The following is a 21,339-nucleotide window of genomic DNA, read 5'->3' as shown; positions in this document are numbered from 1 at the left end:
TATGGAAATGTGAGCCAATTAAGTTCTTTCCTCTCCATGCTGATTTTGGTCTTGGTGTTTTATCACAGTAACTCCAACTAAGGCAGAGAGTAGGAAGGGAAAGGGATAGGAGTTGGGTTTGAATCACACTTTAGGGGGATGGCGTTTTTATATGTCACCCATGCATTAACATCCCGGGTTATTTCAAGAGAATATTGCAGTTAGATGCTGTGTGACTGATGCTTTTAGCACCTTTTAGTTGACTAGGATAGAAATGTGGTCTCACTTCAGAAATGAGAGAATTATACCTGGGGTGGTGCAATGGTCACGAAAAGTGTTCAGTGAATTAGTTAATTGGGAAGCTCGGATGAAGCTTTTATTCCTCTGCCCTGAATCCCACATTTCATCTTTGATTGTAAACTTGCGTTCTTATCTATCTACTGTTGACAGAATTGTCTATGGATGACAGGCTAGAGTAAATGAAGAGGAGCTACCCTGGGTTCTGATTATTTTATTTGTCCTTCCAGCAAAAGGGCGAATCATGGAAGAAATCCAAGATGAGTCTAGTATAAAGACAAGAAATACAAATGAGAATTCCAATCCATGGATAGAACAGTACTTCAACTACAAATGCTACATCACCTTGCTGACTGGCTGCTACAGTTGCCAATGGCAATACAGAGAGTGGGAAAAGACTGAACTTGGATCCTGTTGCTGCTCCCTGGTACAGAGATGGAAAGGACTAGACTCTCTTACCTAGATGTGCTGTGGGTAGATCCCTAACCACTGCAGAGCTCACTGGAGGTCCTAGGACTGGGTGCACTAAGCTCTAGTTTTCCCAGCAAAGTACCATGAATGTCTAGAGCCAGAGTTGAATGGACTCGGTGTCTTCTTTTCCTCCCTTCTCTTTTTCTTTCCTCTCTCTTCTTTCTTGCTTCTTTTGTTTTATAGGAGATCGGATCTATGGCTTTATATATGCTAGGCAGGATCTGTGCTGTGAAACACTTGGCCAGCTGCTCATATGTCCTTCATTCATTCATGTATTCTCTCCTTCACTTCTACATTCACTCATGTATTCTCTCCTTCACTCATGTATTCTCTCATTCACTAATGTATTCCCTCATTCACTCATGTATTCCCTCATTCACTCATGTATTCCCTCATTCACTCATGTATTCCCTCATTCACTAATGTATTCCCTCATTCACTCATGTATTCCCTCATTCACTCATGTATTCCCTCATTCACTCATGTATTTCCTCATTCACTCATGTGTTCCCTCATTCACTCATGTATTTCCTCATTCACTCATGTGTTCCCTCATTCACTCATGTATTCCCTCATTCACTCATGTATTTCCTCATTCACTCATGTGTTCCCTCATTCACTCATGTGTTCCCTCATTCACTCATGTGTTCCCTCATTCACTCATGTATTCCCTCATTCACTCATGTATTTCCTCATTCACTCATGTATTCCCTCATTCACTCATGTATTCCCTCATTCACTCATGGATTCCCTCATTCACTCATGTGTTCCCTCATCCACTTCCACATTCACTCATTATTCTCTCATTCACTTCTACATTCATTCACTGAATTTTGAAGAAGACTTGGATGCAACTAGATGTTCACAGGAGATTACAAGAATGCCTAAAGCTTTCATTTTCATTTAAAAATTTTTATCAATAGCAGTCCTTGTAAAAAAAATTATTTTTTTACATTTATTTAGACAGAGAGGCAGAGAGAGACAGAGACAGAGAGACTGAGAGAGATACTGAGAGAGAGAGAGAGAGAGAGAGAGAGAGAGAGAGAGAATGTCCGAAATGATCAGAGGACAACTGTAGGGTTGATTTTGTTCTTTCACTGTGCAGGTTCCAGGGATTGAACTCGGGTGGTTAGACACCCTTAACCACTAAGTCATCTCAGCAGCACCCTCCATCTTTAATGTTCTATTATGTCAGTTTCCAAGGGTGGAGTATGCTCGTGGGGAGGAGAGAAGACAGGGATCCTAATCACTAGAAAGCAAGGCTTGCTCCTGGCCAAGCAAGTGCTTGGTTTTCACTAAGAGAACTCTCTGAGACTGAGTGGCAGCCTGAAGTGTGGCCTAAGGGAGCTTCTCTCTGAGCCATGTTGACAGAGCCCTCTGCTGAGCTCTGGGGTGTGATGGAGCAAACAAGACTAAATGACAGGAGGGACAAGTCGCGCTCCTTCGCATGGCTGTGAGCATAGTGCAGCTCCAGGCTGAGATTCTCACTGGTTACATCTCTAATTTCTTGTCATTGTATTTTATTTTATAAATATGTATGTTTTCACCTGCCTAAATGCCTGTCTTTGGGACTTTGATGTTTGTGAATCTAAGGCCATACACATGCTAGGCAAGTTCTTTACCACTGAGCGACATCTCCAGCCTGGATTTCTCATTTCTTATGTCTGGCTTGAGTAGTTATAAAGGAAAAATGTAGGAAATGGGAGGCTTCCCTGGAGTAATGTTGAAGAATGTTCTGTCTCATATTTTCTGTGCCCAGATACTTGGCTTTTATTATAGTTATAAGTGTGCTTCGGGCATGGTCGGTCTCAAAGAACTCATGTTCCACTGGGGAAAAGGTAAATGCATTCATATTCTAGCACAGCAACATGTGTATGTATGCACACAGATGTGTATGTATGCACACAGATGTGTATGTATGCACACAGATGTATATGTATGCACACAGATGTATATGTATGCACACAGATGTATATGTATGCACACAGATGTATATGTATGCACACAGATGTGTATGTATGCACACAGATGTGTATGTATGCACACAGATGTGTATGTATGCACACAGATGTGTATGTATGCACACAGATGTATATGTATGCACACAGATGTATATGTATGCACACAGATGTGTATGTATGCACACAGATGTATATGTATGCACACAGATGTGTATGTATGCACACAGATGTATATGTATGCACACAGATGTGTATGTATGCACACAGATGTATATGTATGCACACAGATGTATATGTATGCACACAGATGTATATGTATGCACACAGATGTGTATGTATGCACACAGATGTATATGTATGCACACAGATGTGTATGTATGCACACAGATGTATATGTATGCACACAGATGTGTATGTATGCACACAGATGTGTATGTATGCACACAGATGTGTATGTATGCACACAGATGTGTATGTATGCACACAGATGTGTATGTATGCACACAGATGTGTATGTATGCACACAGATGTATATGTATGCACACAGATGTGTATGTATGCACACAGATGTATATGTATGCACACAGATGTGTATGTATGCACACAGATGTGTATGTATGCACACAGATGTGTATGTATGCACACAGATGTGTATGTATGCACACAGATGTGTATGTATGCACACAGATGTATATGTATGCACACAGATGTATATGTATGCACACAGATGTGTATGTATGCACACAGATGTGTATGTATGCACACAGATGTATATGTATGCACACAGATGTATATGTATGCACACAGATGTATGTATATGTATGCACACAGATGTATATGTATGCACACAGATGTGTATGTATGCACACAGATGTATATGTATGCACACAGATGTATATGTATGCACACAGATGTATATGTATGCACACAGATGTATATGTATGCACACAGATGTATATGTATGCACACAGATGTATATGTATGCACACAGATGTATATGTATACACACAGATGTGTATGTATGCACACAGATGTATATGTATGCACACAGATGTGTATGTATGCACACAGATGTGTATGTATGCACACAGATGTATATGTATGCACACAGATGTATATGTATGCACACAGATGTATATATATGCACACAGATGTATATGTATGCACACAGATGTATATGTATGCACACAGATGTATATGTATGCACACATAGGCACATATTAAGGGAGAGGCCACGGGTAACTGTTTAGCAGGTGAAAGGTGAATAAGAATGGCTAGGTAAAGAATTAGATATGGTATGAGAAATTGCGTTAGCAGAGTCAAAGTACGTAGGGAGTATGGTGATTGGTAAGTGTAGATGGGGCAGAGGTGAATAGACAAGTGCTGCCAAATGGAGTTGGAGAGGTAAATGGGTCAAATGCTGTGTGATTCCAGACTTTCCCCTTCACATAGGAAATAAAGAATTCTTAAAGAGGCCGGGTATCATTCAGTGATAGAGCATGTGTGTAGCATGTATGGAGTTTGAGCTCCATCACCAAAGGGTTGAAATATTTTCATCTGAGGATATGGACTGAGCTATGATTTGGAATGGTTACTTGAATGTATGGAGGTTGTATTGGAAGGGGCCAATGTAGGAAGGCTTTCAAAGGGAAACAGCGGCAGTGCACCAAGGAAGAGATGTGGGTGGTGGCTTAGAGCCATGAAGGCGGCCATGGAGACACATGGGTAGATCTGACAAATTGCTTATTGCTTGGAGGTGAAGAACACCATCACTTGAGATCTACAAAGGATGCAGTATAAGAAACTAAGGGAGGCAGCACTGACAGTGACATCGTGGCTGTCCTGGTGTAATGGCAAAAACATTGGGTCAGAGCTTTGGAGTGTGTATGGGTCTGATTGTAACCGGAACTTGAACTGCTATGTGACATGCCCCACCCTCTCTGTAGCTAGTGGGTTGAGTTAGGTAAAGTACCTGGATGATTTTCAAGTTGCATTTCTATTCAGATAGAGCATATCATAAAGGAAAAAACCACCAGATTCAATTTATGGCTTTGCTACTGGTCATCCCTATATCAGTGACCTGTTGTTATAAGAGATTAGGCAAGTTATTTAACATCTCTGCTCCAGAAACCAAATTAGGGAGATATTAACAGCAAAACCTACACAGGAGTTGCTATGAAAATAGGAGAAACAATATTAGAATATACCTTGAATCCAGTATGATATACTGTTACTACTTGATGGTTATTATCACTGTAGTGTTCTTAGGGCTATATTATCTATATGTGATGCCACATATAGAAAGAAATATATAGAAGATTATTTTGAATTTGGGGAGAACTAACCAAAAATCTGAAGTTCAAAAAAAGCACAATGGTGTGGTTAAGGAGAATTACATTTCCAGGGCTGAATTTAGGGACATTTAAAGGAATAAATAAAAATTAGGACTTCCGGCCCAGTTGCATTTGACGGGCGGCCCGCCCACGCACAGGTCCCTGGGTGCTCAGGAGAGCCGAAGGAGCACTTTTATCCTAAGCGGAAGATTTTGTATATTTAAAAACCTGATACAGAAAACTCAGTACCGGACTGCACAGGGCTGAGCAGAGAAGCCTTGCAAAGCGCTCTCCCACCTGAGCCCACACACGGTAAGCCCTAAGCCTGCCACACACCCTCCCCGGCTGGCTGTATGGAGGGAATACCTGCTCATCTCCTGAGCAGACAAGGAGGCGAACTGTGGGATCAGGTCCTTTCTGGCCCAGTGAGAGAGCCAGGTGACTGCCATCAAGACTCCCGCAGATGGCTGAGACCCCGGAACAGCCTTTCAAGTGCTCTTCAAACTGAGCCCACAGAGAACTTGTCACACACCCTTCAGGCCATCCCTGGAGGGATAACCTGGAGCCCCTGGAAGCCAGCTAGTGTGGTGCACTCTGGGATCAGGTTTCTGGCCCAGCAAGAGGGAAGGGTGACTGTCATCAAGACTCAGGACGGCCTGCACATGGCTGAGCTCCCAGAATAGCCTCACAAGAGCTCTTTCACCTGAGCCCACAGAGACAGAACTGAGTCACTGCCATCAGAACTCACTTCCTGCCTACAAAGAACCAAACACCCAGAAGCAATTTCCTTCATGAGCCCAAGGGCCAACCCTCAAATCCACAGGAGAGACAGGCTCCACTCAAAGGCAACAAGATCACCTATAATCACAGATAACAAGATGGCAAGAGGAAAGCAAAAGAACCTAAGCAATGGAAACCAAGACAACCTGGCAATATCAGAACCCTGCTCTCCCACCACAGCAAGCGGTGGATTGCCAAACACACCAGAAAAACAAGTCTTAGACTTGAAATCATACTTCAAGATGATGGTGGAGATCTTGGAGAAGTGCATAAATAACTCCCTTAAACAGTTACAGGAGAACCTGGAAAATCATTCAAAGAACTACACGAAAACACAACCAAACAAATAAAGGAATTGAAAATGGAAATAGAAACAATAAAGAAAAACACAAAAAGAGACAACCCTGGAGATAGAAAACCAATAAAAGAAATTAGGAGTCACAGATGCAAGCATCACCAACACACTACAAGAGATGGAAGAGAGAATCTCAGGGGCCGAAGACAACATAGAAAACATAGACAAAACAGTCAGAGAAGATGCAAAGACCAAAAACCTCCTAACCCAAAATGTCCAGGAGAGCCAGGACACAAGAGAAGACCAAACCTAAGGATAATAAATGTAGAAAAGAGTGAAGAATATTAACTAAAAGGCACAGTAAATATCTTCAACAAAATCATAAAAGAAAGCTTCCCTGCCCTTAAGAACAAGAAGACCATGAACATGCAGGAAGCCTACAGAACTCCAAATAAATTGGATCAGAAAAGAAACTCCTCCCAACACATAATAGTCAAAACACTGAATATTCGAAACAAAGAAAGAATCCTAAAAGCTGTAAGGAAAAAAAGGACAAATAACATATAAAGGCAGACCAATCAGAATCACACCAGACTTCTCAACAGAGACTATGAAAGCTAGAAGATCCTGGACAGACATCATACAGACACTAAGAGAACACAAATGCCAGCCCAGGTTACTATATCCAGAAAAACTCTCAATCACTATAGATGGAGAAACCAAGATATTCCAGGACAAAACTAAATTTACACAATATCTGTCCACACATCCAGCCCTACAAAGGATGATAAATGAAAAAAAAATCCAACACAAGGAAGGAAACTACACCCCCAAAAAAAAGTTTAAAAAAAAAATCATGCAAGGAAACCAAAAGAAGAAAAGCACATAAACATAAGTCTACCTCTAACAACAAAAAAATAACAGAAAACAAAAATCACTATTCCATAATTTCTCTTAACATTGATGGACTCAATTCCCCAATAAAAGACTATCAGACTGGATACTTAAACAGGATCCAGCATTTTGCTGCATATAGAAAACTCATCTCAGAGACAAAGACAGACACTACCTCAGAGTAAAAGGCTGGGGAAAAAACCATCCAAGCAAATAGGCCCAGAAAACAAGCTGGAGTAACTATTCTAATATCAAATAAAATAGATTTTCAACCAAAAGTTATCAAAAAAGATAAGGAAGGACAATTTTTACTCATCACAGGAATAATCTATCAAGATGAACTCTCAATCCTGAACATCTATGCTCCAAATAAGGGCACCCACATTTATAAAAGAAATTCTACTAAAGTTCAAGCATATATTACACCACACACAATAATAGTGGGAGTCTTAAACACCTCACTCTCATCAATGGACAGATGATGGAGAAAGAAACTGAACAGAGACACAGCAAAATTAGCAGAGGTTATGAACCAACTGGAATTAACAGACATCTACAGGAAATTTCATCCAAAAACAAAAGAATATGCTTTCTTTTCAGCACCTCACAGTACCTTCTCCAAAATTGACCATATAGTCAGTCACAAATCAGGCCTCAATAGATAAAAGAAGACCAAAATATTTCTATGCATCCGATCAGATCACCATGGACTAAGGCTTGTCTTTAATAACAACAAAAACAATGGAAAGCCCACATACACATGGAAGCTGAACAATGCTTTGCTCAATGATAACATGGTCAAGAGAGAAATAAAGAAAGAAATCAAGAATTTTTAGAACTTAACGAAAATGACACCACTTCATACCCAAACTTATGGGACACAGTGAAAGCAGTACTGAGAGGAAAACTCATAGCTCTGAGTGCCTCCAAAAAGAAACTGTAGAGAGCATAATACACTAGCAGCTTGACAGCACACCTGAAAGCTCTAGAACAAAAAGAAGCAGATACACCCAAGAGGAGTAGACAACAGGAAATAATCAAACTCAGAGCAGAAATCAACCAAGAAGAAACAAAAAGAACCATACAAAGAATCAACAAAACTAGAAGCTGGTTCTTTGAGAAAATTAACAAAATTAATAAACCCTTATCCAGAATAACTAGAGGGCAAAGAGAGAGTATCCAAATTAACAAAATCAGAAATGAAAGGGGAGACATAACAACAGAAACTGAGGAAATTCAAGAAATCATCAGATCCTATTACAAAAGCCTATACTCAACAAAACTGGAAAATCTGGAGGAAATGGACAAATTTCTAGACAGATAGCAGATACCAAAGTTAAATGAGGATGAGATAAACCATCTAAACAGTCCCATAACAAATAAAGAAATAGAAGCAGTCATCAAAAACCTCCCAAGCAAAAAAAGCCCACAATCAGATGGGTTTAGTGGAGAATTCTACCAGACTTTTATAGAAGACCTAATACCTATACTCTTCAAACTATTCCACAAAATAGAAACAGAAGTAACATTACCCAAGTTATTTTTCAAAGCCACAATTATGCTCATACCTAAACCACACAAAGACACTACAAAGAAAGAGAACTTTAGACCAATTTTTCTCGTGAACATTGATGAAAAAATACTCAATAAAATTCTTGCAAACCAAATCCAAGAACACATCAAGATGATCATTCACCATGACCAAATAGACTTTATCCCAGGGATGCAGGGATAGTTCAACATACAGAAATCCATCAACATAATCCACCATATAAACAAACTCAAAGAAAAAAAAAAACCACACGATCCTCTCACTAGATGCTGAGAAAGCAGTTGACAAAATTCAACACCCCTTCATGATAAAAGTCTTGGAAAGACCAGGAATCTAAGGCTTATACCTTAACATAGTACAAGCAATATACAGCAAACCAGTAGCCAACATCAAACTAAATGAAGAGAAACTTGAAGCAATCCCATTAGAATCAGGGACTAGACAAGGCTGCCCACTGTCCCCTATCTATAAAATATAGTACTGGAAGTCCTGGCCAGAGCAATTAGACAACAAAAAGAAATCAAAAGGATTCACATTGGAAAGGAAGAAGTCAAAATATCACTATTTGCAGATGATATGATAATATACTTAAGTGACCCCAAAAATTTCACCAGAGAACTTTTAAAACTAATAAACAACTTAAGCAAAGTGGCTGACTATAAAATTAACTCAAACAAATCAACTGCCTTCCTCTATACAATGGATAAACAGTCTGAGAAAGAAATTACTAAATCAACACCCCTCACAATAGTCACAAAGACTATAAAATACCTTGGGGTGACCCTAACCAAGCAAGTGAAGGATCTGTATGACAAGAACTTCAAATCTTTGAAGAAGGAAATTGAAGAACATCTCAGAAGATGGAAAGATCTCCCTTGCTCATGGATTGGCAGGATCAATATTGTAAAAATGGCCAACTTGCCAAAAGTAATCTATAGATTCAATGCAATCCCCATTAAAATTCTAACTCGATTCTTCATAGAGTTGGAAAAAGCAATTTGCAAATTCATCTGGAATAACAAAAAACCTAGAATAGCAAAATCTATTCTCAAGAATAAAAACACTTCTGGGGGAATCACCATTCCTGACCTTAATCTATATTACAGAGCAATTGTGATAAAAACTGCATGCATGGTATTGGTACAGAGATAGGCAGGTAGATCAATGGAACAGAATTGAGGACCCAGAAATGAATTCACACATCTATGGTCACTTGATCTTTGACAAAGGAGCTAAAAACATTCAATGGAAAAAGGACAGCCTCTTCAACAAATGGTGTTGGTTCAACTGGCAGTCAGCATGTAGAAGAATGCAAATTGATCCTTTCCTATCTTCTTGTATAAAACTCAAGTCCAAGTGGATCAAAGATCTCCACATAAAACCAGGTACACTGAAACTATTAGAAGAGAAAAGTAGGGAAGATCTTAGAAAACATAGGCATGGGGGGGGAATTCCTGAACAGAACACCAATGGTTTATGCTCTAAGATCAAGAATTGACAAATGGAACCTCATAAAATTGTAAAGCTTCTGTAAGGCTAAGGACACTGTTAAAAAGACAAAATGGCAGCCTACAGATAGGGAAAGGATCGATCTTTACCAATTCTACATCTGATAGAGGGCTAGTATCCAATATATACAAAGAACTCAGAAAGCTAGACTATAGAGAAGTAAATAATCCTATTTAAAAATGGGGTAGAGAAACAAAGAATTCTCAGCTGAGGAACATCAAATGACTGAGAAGCACCTGAAGAAATGCTCAACATCTTTAATTATCAGGGAAATGCAAATCAAAACAACCCTGAGATTCCACCTCATACCAGTTAGAATGGCTAAGATAAAAAACTCAGGTGATAGCAGATGCTGGCGAGGATGTGGAGAAAGAGGAATACCCCTCCACTGTTGGTGGGGTTGTAAGCTGGTACAACCACTCTGGAAATCAATGTGTTGGTCCCTATTGGACATAGTACTACTTGAAAACCCAGCTATTACACTCCTGGGCATATATCCCAAAGATGCTCCAACATACAATAAGGACACATGCTCCACCATGTTTATAACAGCCTTATTTGTAGTAGCCAGAAGCTGGAAAGAACCCAGATGTCCATCAACAGAGGAATGGACACAGAAAGTTTGGTACATTTACACAATGGAGTACTACTCAGCTATTAGAAACAATGACTTCATGAAATTTGTAGGCAAATGGGTGGAACTAGAGACTATCATCCTGAGTGAGGTAACCCAGTCACAAAAGAACAAACATGGTATGCACTCACTGATAAGCAAATACTAGCCCCAGAAAGCTCTGAATATCCAAGAAACAATTCACAGACATTATGAAGCTCCAAAAGAAGGAAGGCCAAAAATGGGGATGCCTCAGCCCTTCTTAGAAAAGAGAACAAAACTCTCCTGGGAGGAAATGCAAGGTCAAATAGAGGAACCTGGATTGAAAAAAAGAAGCTGCCTTACCTGGGGATCTACCACATATGCAGTCACCAAATCCAAGCACTATAGCTGATCCCAAAAAGTACTTACTGGCAGGAACCAGACAGAGATGGTCCATCAGGGACTATGCTAGAGTCATATAGATACAGTTGAGCATGCTTGCAGCTAACCATTGGTCTGAACCTTGGGAACCCAATGAGTCTGCTAAAGAAAGGACCTAAGGAACTGAAAGGGGTTGCAACCTCATGGTAAGATAACAACATTATCAACCAACCAAACCCTTCAAAACTCCCATGAAGTAAAACACCAACCTTTGTGCGCACACCGAGAGACCTGTTGATCCAGTTGCGTATGTAGCTGAAGGTAGCAGTGTCTGGCATCAATGTGAGAAGGGGTTTTAGTTCCAGAGAGGGCACGTTTTCCCAATGTAAGGAAATGGCAAGGCAATGGGGTGGAGAGGGGGATCAGAAGGGAGTGCACCTTTGTGAAGGCAACTGGAGGGGGTGGGGGATGGGATCTGGGTGGGGTAAAGGGATAACATCTCAAATGTAAATACAGAGTATCTAATAAAAAAAAGAAAAAAGCTAAAAAAAATTAGGATCAGAAGAGGAAATTCATATGAAATTCTAACATCTTTACATTATGCTAAAAGATTCAAGCTTTAACCTATATACAGAGAGGAACCCTTGAAAAATTTCAAGCCAGAACAGTTATGAGGTTAAAAGAAGAGAGACAGACTTATTTATCAGAACGTATATTACATACACTACAGTAGCCAAGACAGCTGAAGCTTTTTCCTGGTCTTGCAGCAGCTTTTATTCTAGTGGAATAAGTTATGCGATAAATAATAGCCGAGAAATGCTCTCAGATAGTAATAAGCTCTTTGAAGATAAAATAGAGAGATGTATTAGAAAATGGGAAGGGGAGTGGTTAGAGACCGGGAGGAAAGCAAGTCCTTTGATTAATCTCCAGATGAAGAGACAGAGCCAGCCTCCTGTTGCGACAAATGCACTCCAGGCAGAACTGCCGAGTACCTCGCTCCTCCAGAGTAAGGATGAAGTTTGATGTGTTATAGAAACAGAAAGCAGCCAGTGGGACTGGTATCTGGAAAGAGTCAGTGGAGAAGAGGTGAGGTAGGGGATGGGCAAGGACTAATCTTACATAACCATGTGGGCTATGGAAGGCTGTTTGGATGGTTACAGTGTGATCACATAGGGAGCCCTGGGAGGGGTTGAGCCCACTGAGGTTCTGTGGAGGAGCGTAGGATGGAGTTGGCTGTGTCTGCACTCCGGGCAGTGGTTTGCTGCCTCGCTTCCCACAAGCCTCTTCAGCCCATCCGGGTGTCCCTTCTGTGTGTACCTGCCATCTTATTTTCAATTCCTACTCCTTACAAAACCTCAGATTATTTTAGCATAGTGATAATGTCCAACAGCAAAACGGTACTGACCTTGGGCAAGTGTCTAGGAGAATTATTGAGGTAGCATGAATAAATGGAGCTCTTTTTCTCTTTCCAGAAAGAGCAATTTTTTTATATGTGCCTGGTAGTTGCATTCATCTTGTCTGCACTTCTTCTGTTCGTCTGGGTAGAAACCTCCAACGAATACAACAGCTTTGACTGGTGAGTGCTGTCTTCTGTGTTTTTATTGGCGTATGGGACTCCTTTATTGGAGAGTCACTCGGGCTTTCCCAGGTTGGAAGGGTGGATAGAGGTGGGTTTTGCACAGCTTGTGGGTAAGAGGTGTGGCTTTGGACAGTAGTCAAACTCAGCACCCAAACTTGCACCTCCCACCGGTGCTCACTCAATGCACTGAATGTCAAATGGTGTTCTCAGCTTTCTCTGTGCTACCAGAATCCCCAGCCTCAGACAGGAATCTCTGTCGTCTTCACTTTGAAGTCCATTAGATTACCGATGTCCACACTTCTCATGATTATACCTCTCAACCCTGCTTTCTCTAGAGCTTTTGCTTCCTCCTTTTGTCTTTAGGGGTCCCTTGAAACTCTGAACACAGGGTCACTTATCTCTTCTCAGCTCTCTCTCATAGCTACTCCTGGACCAGTCTCAGACACCCCAGTTTTCCGACCCGATGCACCCTATCAGTTTTGTAAACCTAACCCATTATTTGGTGTTTGTGAGAGAAGGCAGGTTTAGATGTGAGGCCTCCTTTTTTTTTTTTTTCTTAATGAAATGCAATTTATTTTTCTCTTTCTAAAAGTTAAATCTTGTTGGTTATTTTAAGTGTAAAAAAAGTGCATAAAATTAGGGCTGGTGAGATAAATAAGGCATCTCACACAGAGCCCACTGGTCTGAGGTCAATTTCCCGGAACCATATGGTGGGAGGAGAGAAGCGACTTCTGCAAGCTGCCCTTTGACCTCACACATGAGAGCACCCGCACAATGATTAGACTGTAATAATTTTTTAAATGCAGAAAATTGGAAAATAGTCATATTTTCAAGTGACAGTCACAACCTAGCCTTTTTCTTTATTTTATACCATTATAACTTTGTTTTGAATTTTTACATAAAATCAGCATGAACACTCAATAGATTACTAACACTCATATTGAACTTTATTTTATGTGATTTTAGACGATGACATGAAGGTGCATTAACTTTGCTTTCTGTATGGTGGGGTGGTGGGACAGGAGCAGAGCCTTGCCACGTAGCCCAGGCTATCCTCAAACTGGCATTCTCACTGACCCCACTCGCACCTTCTAAGTGCTGAGATTACAAGTATCTGCTACCGTGGCTGATTAGCTGGCAAAGCGGGGTGCTTACTTATTTTTGCCTAAGCTTTATGGACAGCATTCATGTCTTGATAACAATCAAGTGAAATTTTCACTTTTTGGCTAATGTTCCTCAGAGTAGATTAACACAAGTGGAATTAAAAGAAGGAACATTTAAAACCAGTTCTGGATTGTTCTTTTGTCAAAGGCTATATGGCCAGTCGTGCTCACTGCAAAGGTAAGCGACAGTTCCTGTAGTGAGTTGCCAATGGCAACATTAAATATTCCAATTCTGATTTCTCCAAACGTCTTCCTGATGTGGTTATCTTTGTTTTCATTTGAGTCATTTGTGTTTCAAAGCAGTTAGAAAAATATATTCTCTTTAGAAGCATTTTTTCTTTGTACTGTACATGCTTTGAGCGTGTTCAATACGTTTTACTAGTTTCTAAGCAATTTTGCTATAGATCCGTTCTGGATTATTCTTCAGCGCATGCACTCTCATTGCTCTCTGTGAAAGGACTGAGATCTCCAATGTCTAATAGCCCCAGGTCTGCACTTCCCTTGAACGCTATCAAAGTGTAGCTAAGCACAGCACAAGTTGTCTGGTGGCAACATACATAAAGCCGTTGAATTTCCTTTAACAAGAACCTGCCGGGGACTATTTCTGGAAGTTCCTATTTTTGTGAAGATGGCTATATTTCATCTTTATTCTTGCAGGGTATCTCGGACAGACTTGGAATTCTAATTTGCAGTTTTTCTCTTAGCCCCGAAACTCCCTCACCCTTTGCTTATGTTGAGAAGTGTGCTCTCTATCTTTGATCTTTTGAACCTAAGCTGTCCTGGAGAATGTTGCCTTCTTTTAAAAGTGTCCTCTTTATTTGGCTCCCAGGGTTTCACGATGATGTGTACGCTCTCTTCGTTCGTGTTCTGCTTCAAGCTCACGTTGTGTCTTTGTGTTACAATTTGGTATCAGTGCTAGAGACACTGAGGCAGGAAAAATGGCTCAACAGGTAGAGGCTGACAACATCAATCTGACCTCTGAACCCCACATGGTGTCAGGAGAGAACTGACTCCCACCAGAAATCTTCTAACTGCCACGTGTATGCTGCGACATGTCCCTCCAGTGCCCACAAAATAGCTAAATATAAACAATATTTTTAAAAAGATAAATATTTCCCTTAGAGTGTAACTCTCCAGTAAGAAAAAGCTGCTCAGGAAACATTACGCTGCAGCTTAAATGGGGCCAGTGCATGTAGAATGAGCCTGCAGCCATCAGGATTACGTACTCCCAGGCTAAAGAGGTGGTGGGCAAAAAGAGACTTCCTGTTTCGGGTTACATTACATATAAGCAGTTGCATAAGCAGGCTCCTCTTCATTCTAAATGACACTCCCTTTTGACCTATCGCCCCTCCATGAGGAGCGACCACAGACGGCAGAGACAGAAGGAATAGAAGAAGGAGAAAGATCCTTATTCTTCCTTCCCTCCGGTTGTCACAGCGGAGCCAAGAGCAGCCCGGCACCTGCAAAGCAAGCGAGAGAGCAGCCCTGAGTGTCTGGGCTCAGTCAAGAGGGTCACCAGTGATCAAATACCTCAAAGACAGCTTTAGGGGTTGGGAAGAAATAAAAATAAGTAATATGGTTAGCAAGATGACTGTGAAGAAAGATGTCACATTAAATGTCAATTCTTAAGTTTTTCTGTCACTTGGAAGCATAGTCAATATCAACACTCAGTTACTGTTTGAGTAATAATACTTTGGCTTCATGTAAACCACTGTTAAGATCATCTTTGATCTTTCTTTTAATCTTCTTTCTGAGGTTTGTTTGATTGTACTTTTTGAAAGCAATGCTATTTTTGTTCTGTGAATCCAACTGTTTACTTCTCTGAAAATCACTTTAAAAACTTTTTAAAAGTATTTATTTGTGTGTGTGTGTGTGTGTGTGTGTGTGTGTGTGTGTGTGTATCACAGTGCATGTATGGAAACAAGTGTACAGCTTGCAGGACTCAGTTCTCCCCTACCATCCATCACATTGGCTGTGGAGATCAAACTCATGTTGTCAGGTGACAGACACCCTTTGAGTCTTGTCAGACTTGGATCTTAGAAATTTTTTCATCTTTTTTTTATTGTTCTATTAATTGTATTTTGTTTGGCACAATTTCATTTGTTTTGGGAGCTTCATTGGGTCCTCTTTTCCATCCAACCTCTGAGAAGGATCCTGGTGCCTCACACACTAGATGCATAGTTACCACTGGGCCACATCTGGAGCCCTCCTTCTGAGCTCTCTCTTACAGAGTGCCCCTCCCCCGCAACATCTTCACCCAAGAAACTTCTTGCTATGAAAGCTACCTGCCATTTAAAAAAAAAATATCTTCGAAGTATTTCTCTAGTTTCTGAATGGAAGGAAGGTCATTTGTGTTTTCTTGAAATAAGAAGTATAGATTCTTTGGCATCAAAAACCTAGACAAATACAGCGTTGTCTCTCCCACAAATGGCACTTTAGGAACAACATGTGAAGGACATAGCTCTCTCATAGAGATGACAGCAGTTATGGAAAAGGGATACTGTACTTGAACAAGGGGCTTGAAAGGTAGAGACAACTAGTCATCTTGATGTAATTAGTTTAGGGGATGTGGGGGGGTTGAGTATTCTTGGCCCAGGAAGTGGCACTGTTAGGAGGTGTGGGCTTCTTGGAGAAAGTTTGTCACCGTAGGAGTGGGCTTTGAAACCTCCTCCTCGCTGCCCGTGACAGTCTTCTCCTGTCTGCCTTTGGAACAAGAGGTAAACTCTTAGATCCTCTAACACTGTGCCTGCCTAGACACTGCCATGCTTTCTGTCATAATGATAATGGACTGACCCTCTGAACCTGTGAGCCAGCTCCAGAGTTGCCTTGGTCATGGTGTCTGTTTACAACAATGGAAACTAAGACAGAGGGTGATTCTTTTTGTTTTGTTACTGCAGAATTTCTACATCACATCGATTATTAAAGATGATATAAATTTGAACATTAATATATCTGGTTGATTACAGTCCAAAATTCAAATTAAAAAAAAAATCCCCAAAGTGCTCACAGTTCTGTCCACAAAGTGCTCCTCTTCTTGTCCCCGCCATTTATTAACGCCTCGTCTAACCTCTTCTTGTCTTCGCCCTTAATGCAGACTCTATTTCTGGCTCCTCCTGTGTTTTAAGGACTGAAACATTTTTTTCAGGGTTGTTTATCTAGGGACAAGATGCTGGTTCTTTTGGTCCATTTTACTGCTGAGTGCAATTGGGATCATGGTCACCTACACTTCTTTGCTTTTGGTGAGTGATGTTTCTCATTGTTTGTTGAACAGCCTCATGGGTTAATCCTTCATGTCCCACTGTCTCTATCTGGAGTTTTGGTAGTAGTAGAGTTGGAGTTTATACCAGCTCCCTCAGCTTCATGTACAAGGGATGGCCGAAGGAGATTTATGCTATTTAGAGGATGTGTCTAATCAATTGACCCTTCAGAGGGTGACAGAACTCCCCTCTTTTATTTCCTCATTTAATACTCTATCCATTAGTTTGCTCAGTATTATCATTAAAAGCCAAGAGCTTTGTACTCACAGTCTGGGATATATGCAAATGCTAGTCACGTAGCTCAGATGCAAACACTGTGTGTTTACGACCCTGCCTCTATTGTAGGACATGGTAAAGTCATATTGTATGAAGAATGCACAGCACATAAGAGAAAGGTCCATGGAAAGGAAGAACCAAACAGAAAGATAACTTTAGCTGAAAACTGTGTACTTACTTTAATTTCATAATTCCACTGATTTCTCTCTGACACACAAGATTCAAACACTTAAATATGTTGCCAATTGCAATAATTTTTCTAAAATTGTATCAGTTATTATGAAAGTACTGTGATAAGTATTGAATATGTAGATGTCAATAAAAGTAAAACATGGTTTCTATCTTCATGGAGAGCCCTTGATAGAGAATGTATTCATTCTGTTTCTCACTGACAGTTGAAACTTGGTGGGGGTCATTTGACTCACAGTTTGAAAGGATGTAACCTTCTGAGGTAGAGAAGGAAAGGTGGTAAGCGGCAGGCTAATGGAGTCTTAAATCTGGTCATATTAAATCTCTTGGCTGGGAAGCCAAGATAGATCAATGCTCACCCTCAGCTCCCTTTGTCCTTTCTATTCAGCTTAAGGCCTCAGCCCACGGAATGCCCATATTCAGAGTGGGTCTCCCTTCCTAGGTCAGACCTTTCTGTATGTAAAAAATCTTATACAGACATGCACAAGTATTTCCATGGTGGTTCTAAATCCAATCACATTGACAAGGAAAATTAATCTTCACAGATTAGAAGTTATGGCTGTTTCTTCATTCAGTGTTAGAAAGGTCTAGACAACTAAGGCACCTAAAAAAAGTAACTACTTCTGATGGAACTTTGTAATTACCATTAGAGATACCCACATGAAGCTTGTCAAGGGTTCTAAGAGGGAAGAGATAGCTTCTAGCAAAGAACACCAATACAACTTATTAGCACTGGAGGGCTGGAGACCGCATAGTCAGTAAAGCATCTGCTGTGTAAGTATATAGACCTACACCAGAGCTCCAGAATCAGCCCCAAGGTTGTGGTGGGGACAGGGCAGTGACAGGGAAGTCCTCAAAACTCACTGACTAGGTAGCAATCAGCTTCAGGGACAGTGAAAGACCTTTATTCAAAGACAAAAGTGGTCTATGTACTGTGTAAATGTTTCCACATGCAAACATCCATACCAAGTACACACACACACACACACACACACACACACACACACACACACACAATGTAGCAGCGTTGGAATGAGCTCTTGAACAGATGATGGTTTTGGACATAGGGGGATTGAAATGGGAAGGAACATTGTGGGCTGAGAAAACATATTTTGAGAGAGTAACAGGAGATAAATATATTTGATATTTTGTTAAGAAAGGGATAATGTAGACTAATGGGGAGACACACATGGGACAGATTTAAAGGCTTTAACAGTAAGAGTAAGGTACTTGGCAAACATGGGTTGGGTTTCCATTTTCAGAAAATCATTTTAGAAGTTGTGATATGAAGGTAGAATCTTTCTTTTCAGCAAGGAAGATGCAGATGTAATATATGCTCTAAGCTAAATTCTGGTCTACTGACTTGTACCACACTTACACACAATTAGTGGGAAATGGGCTTGTTAGCTTCCATTGTGAGATTATTAGTGCCCAGCAGAGTCTCAGTTTCCACAGACTACTTTAGCCTAGCTCTCTTGACCAGTGGTGAGGAAGGAAAGAAGCCTAGCTTTGCATGCCCCCCCATCTTTAGGGCGCTTACTCAGAGAGCTCAGTGTGAAGCTCAGTGGTGAGAATGCTGTGCACCGTGCAAGGCCGGAGTGTGATTCCCCGCGGTGAAGAACAAGGTTACTGAGTAGTAACTTTGGTCAAGATTACTATAACTTGACTAACTCTCCTAAGCTTTGGTTTCTTTTAAAATAAGAATGGTATTTAATAAAATGGTACTTTTATAGGGCTGAGTAAAAATAAATAAAATCACGTATACAAAATTATTGTAAACGAGAAGTGCTTTGCACATGAGTGTGCTAGCATCTGAGGACTCAGGCTTGCAGTTTCTATGTTCATACTTACCTGAAGAATGGCTAGATTTAGATGTAGATTTAAAATGTATTGAGCATATTCCAGTGTTAATGACAATCATAACATCAGCACCAGTCTGGAAAGAGCTCTTAAATGACCCTTGGGAGAGCTGGCTCACAGACTCTCTTCTCTTGTTAGTGGATCTAAGCAATGCCAGCATGAAGTCCATCACAGAGTATGCAGAAATTCAGGAAGCGTCAGTGGAAATGGCTGTGAGATCCCAGAGGAAAGGCGAATGAATTCTTCCTAGGGTGCTAATAGAAGCTACAGACAGAAAATGACATTTGAACTAGCTGCAAAGATCAGAGGCATGGGGAGGAGCCTGAAGGAGATGAGAAGTAACATGGCAGGAGAAAATAACTGGTAGCCCAAAGAAGCAAAGTACCGTCATGAGAGGTACTGGAACTACTGAGCTGCTCTGGGCGGGACTTTAGTAATCTTAATCTGGAAATGGTCACCTCTCCTCCTTTGCTTTGCAGTTGCTTGGGTTTCTGTTGCTCTGGGAAAGAATTGAACTAAACCTGCATATGTCACATAAGGTAAGACAACGTTGTCTTTACCGGAGACCACAGTCAGGATGGTAGGAGCCCCCCAGTGGGCCATGCCACACGTGCCTCTGGCTCTCTTCCATCATTCCCTGAACAGATCAGCTTGTGTATGCTTATCTGAAATAAGCAAATCTCTGACAGTAGGAACTGAAGTACCGAGCTTGCTGAGCCTATACCGTCTTTCCTCTCTCCCACTGGTTCTTGTCACGTTCACCAGCTTTGTTCTTCCTGTCCCAATCTTAGGCAAATTTCTTACTTGTGTGGTCCTTTTCCATTACAATAGCATTCTCATTTAAGTCAGTAAAACGGTGCTTCACGGTAGTAACCCCATCTCTGACCTAAACTTCTACTTCTAAGACATCCTACTTCCTCTGTTTGGGCCTCCGCCGGTCATGGTGGGGAGGGCAGTGGCTCTTTCCATGGTTATACTTTCCTTGGGTCAGTGACTGCTTCCTTATGATCCCCCTGAAATGTCTCCTTTAATATCGGAGTGACCTTTCCTTAGCTGAGTCCCTTTAAAATGATAACACCACGGCTTCTCTCAATCAGTCCATCTGGTCCCCAGAGACCAGGCAACCTCATCCTATTCTCTGTGGACCAATGGCAGTCATCCTTCTCTTAGTGGACCAATGGAATTATCCCACTTTCTGTGGACCAATGGCAATTATCTCACTCTCCATGGACCAATGGTAGTCATCCCACTCTCTGTGGACCAATGGTAGTCATCCCACTCTCTGTGGACCAATGGTAGTCATCCCACTCTCTGTGGACCAATGGTAGTCATCCCACTCTCTGTGGACCAATGACAGTCATCCCACTCTCCATGGACCAATGACAGTCATTCTACTCTCCGTGGACCAATGACATACTTGCAACATGCGGTTTCTGACTTTGTCCCACCACTGACTCCATCAGCTCCAGCATGTGCTTCCTTTTTACAGACCTTCTCAAGCATAGCTGTGACCGCATGCTAACGTTTCTTCAAGTCTGGGAACATGTCAAGTCTTTTGAGTGGCATCCTTAAATCTCCTCTTGCTCAAGTGAGAAATTCAAATTGGAAGTGTAACTTAAGTATTATTAAAATAAATGGAAATTGAAACCATAAGCTGTTGCATGGGAAGAATTCATATGAAAAGAAAAGGCCTTGGTGCTAATGCTATCCATTTTCGACTTTGGATGCAAGAAACTTAATATTCCATCAACTCCTTCCAATACATCTTCAGCCAAGACACTGTTGGCAGCCCACTTTGATTAAGCACAGCTACTGTCTTCAGCCAGGAGCAGATGAGGCATATACTCTAGGCTAAATTCTAGCCACAGAATCTTACCTTTCTCATACACGGCCAGCAAGATGGTTTCGTCAGTGTCTTAAGTGGAAAAGCTAGTATCCAATTAAGTCATATGCTTTAGTGAACGTCTT

The 21,339-nt window shown here is 41.0% G+C and overlaps 1 protein-coding gene across 1 annotated transcript in view; it reads left to right on the top strand.

Annotated features, from left to right (window-relative positions):
• Nucleotides 1-520: 520 nt before the first annotated feature.
• Nucleotides 521-21,339, top strand: part of GDPD4 (glycerophosphodiester phosphodiesterase domain containing 4) — a gene marked incomplete at both ends in the record, with an annotated part of 58,050 nt that continues 37,231 nt past the window's right edge. Inside the window, 4 exons of the mRNA XM_080913081.1 lie at nucleotides 521-703; nucleotides 12,520-12,623; nucleotides 16,935-17,028; nucleotides 19,851-19,910. Coding sequence (XP_080769207.1) covers nucleotides 521-703; nucleotides 12,520-12,623; nucleotides 16,935-17,028; nucleotides 19,851-19,910 — 441 coding nt within the window. The remainder of the gene's footprint in view (nucleotides 704-12,519; nucleotides 12,624-16,934; nucleotides 17,029-19,850; nucleotides 19,911-21,339) is intronic.

Source organism: Micromys minutus (assembly GCF_963924665.1).
Source record: "Micromys minutus genome assembly, chromosome: 2".
Classification (NCBI taxonomy): Eukaryota; Metazoa; Chordata; class Mammalia; order Rodentia; family Muridae; genus Micromys; species Micromys minutus.
Note: the sequence above shows the minus strand (reverse complement) of the source record. Positions and strands in the feature narration are given on the sequence as shown.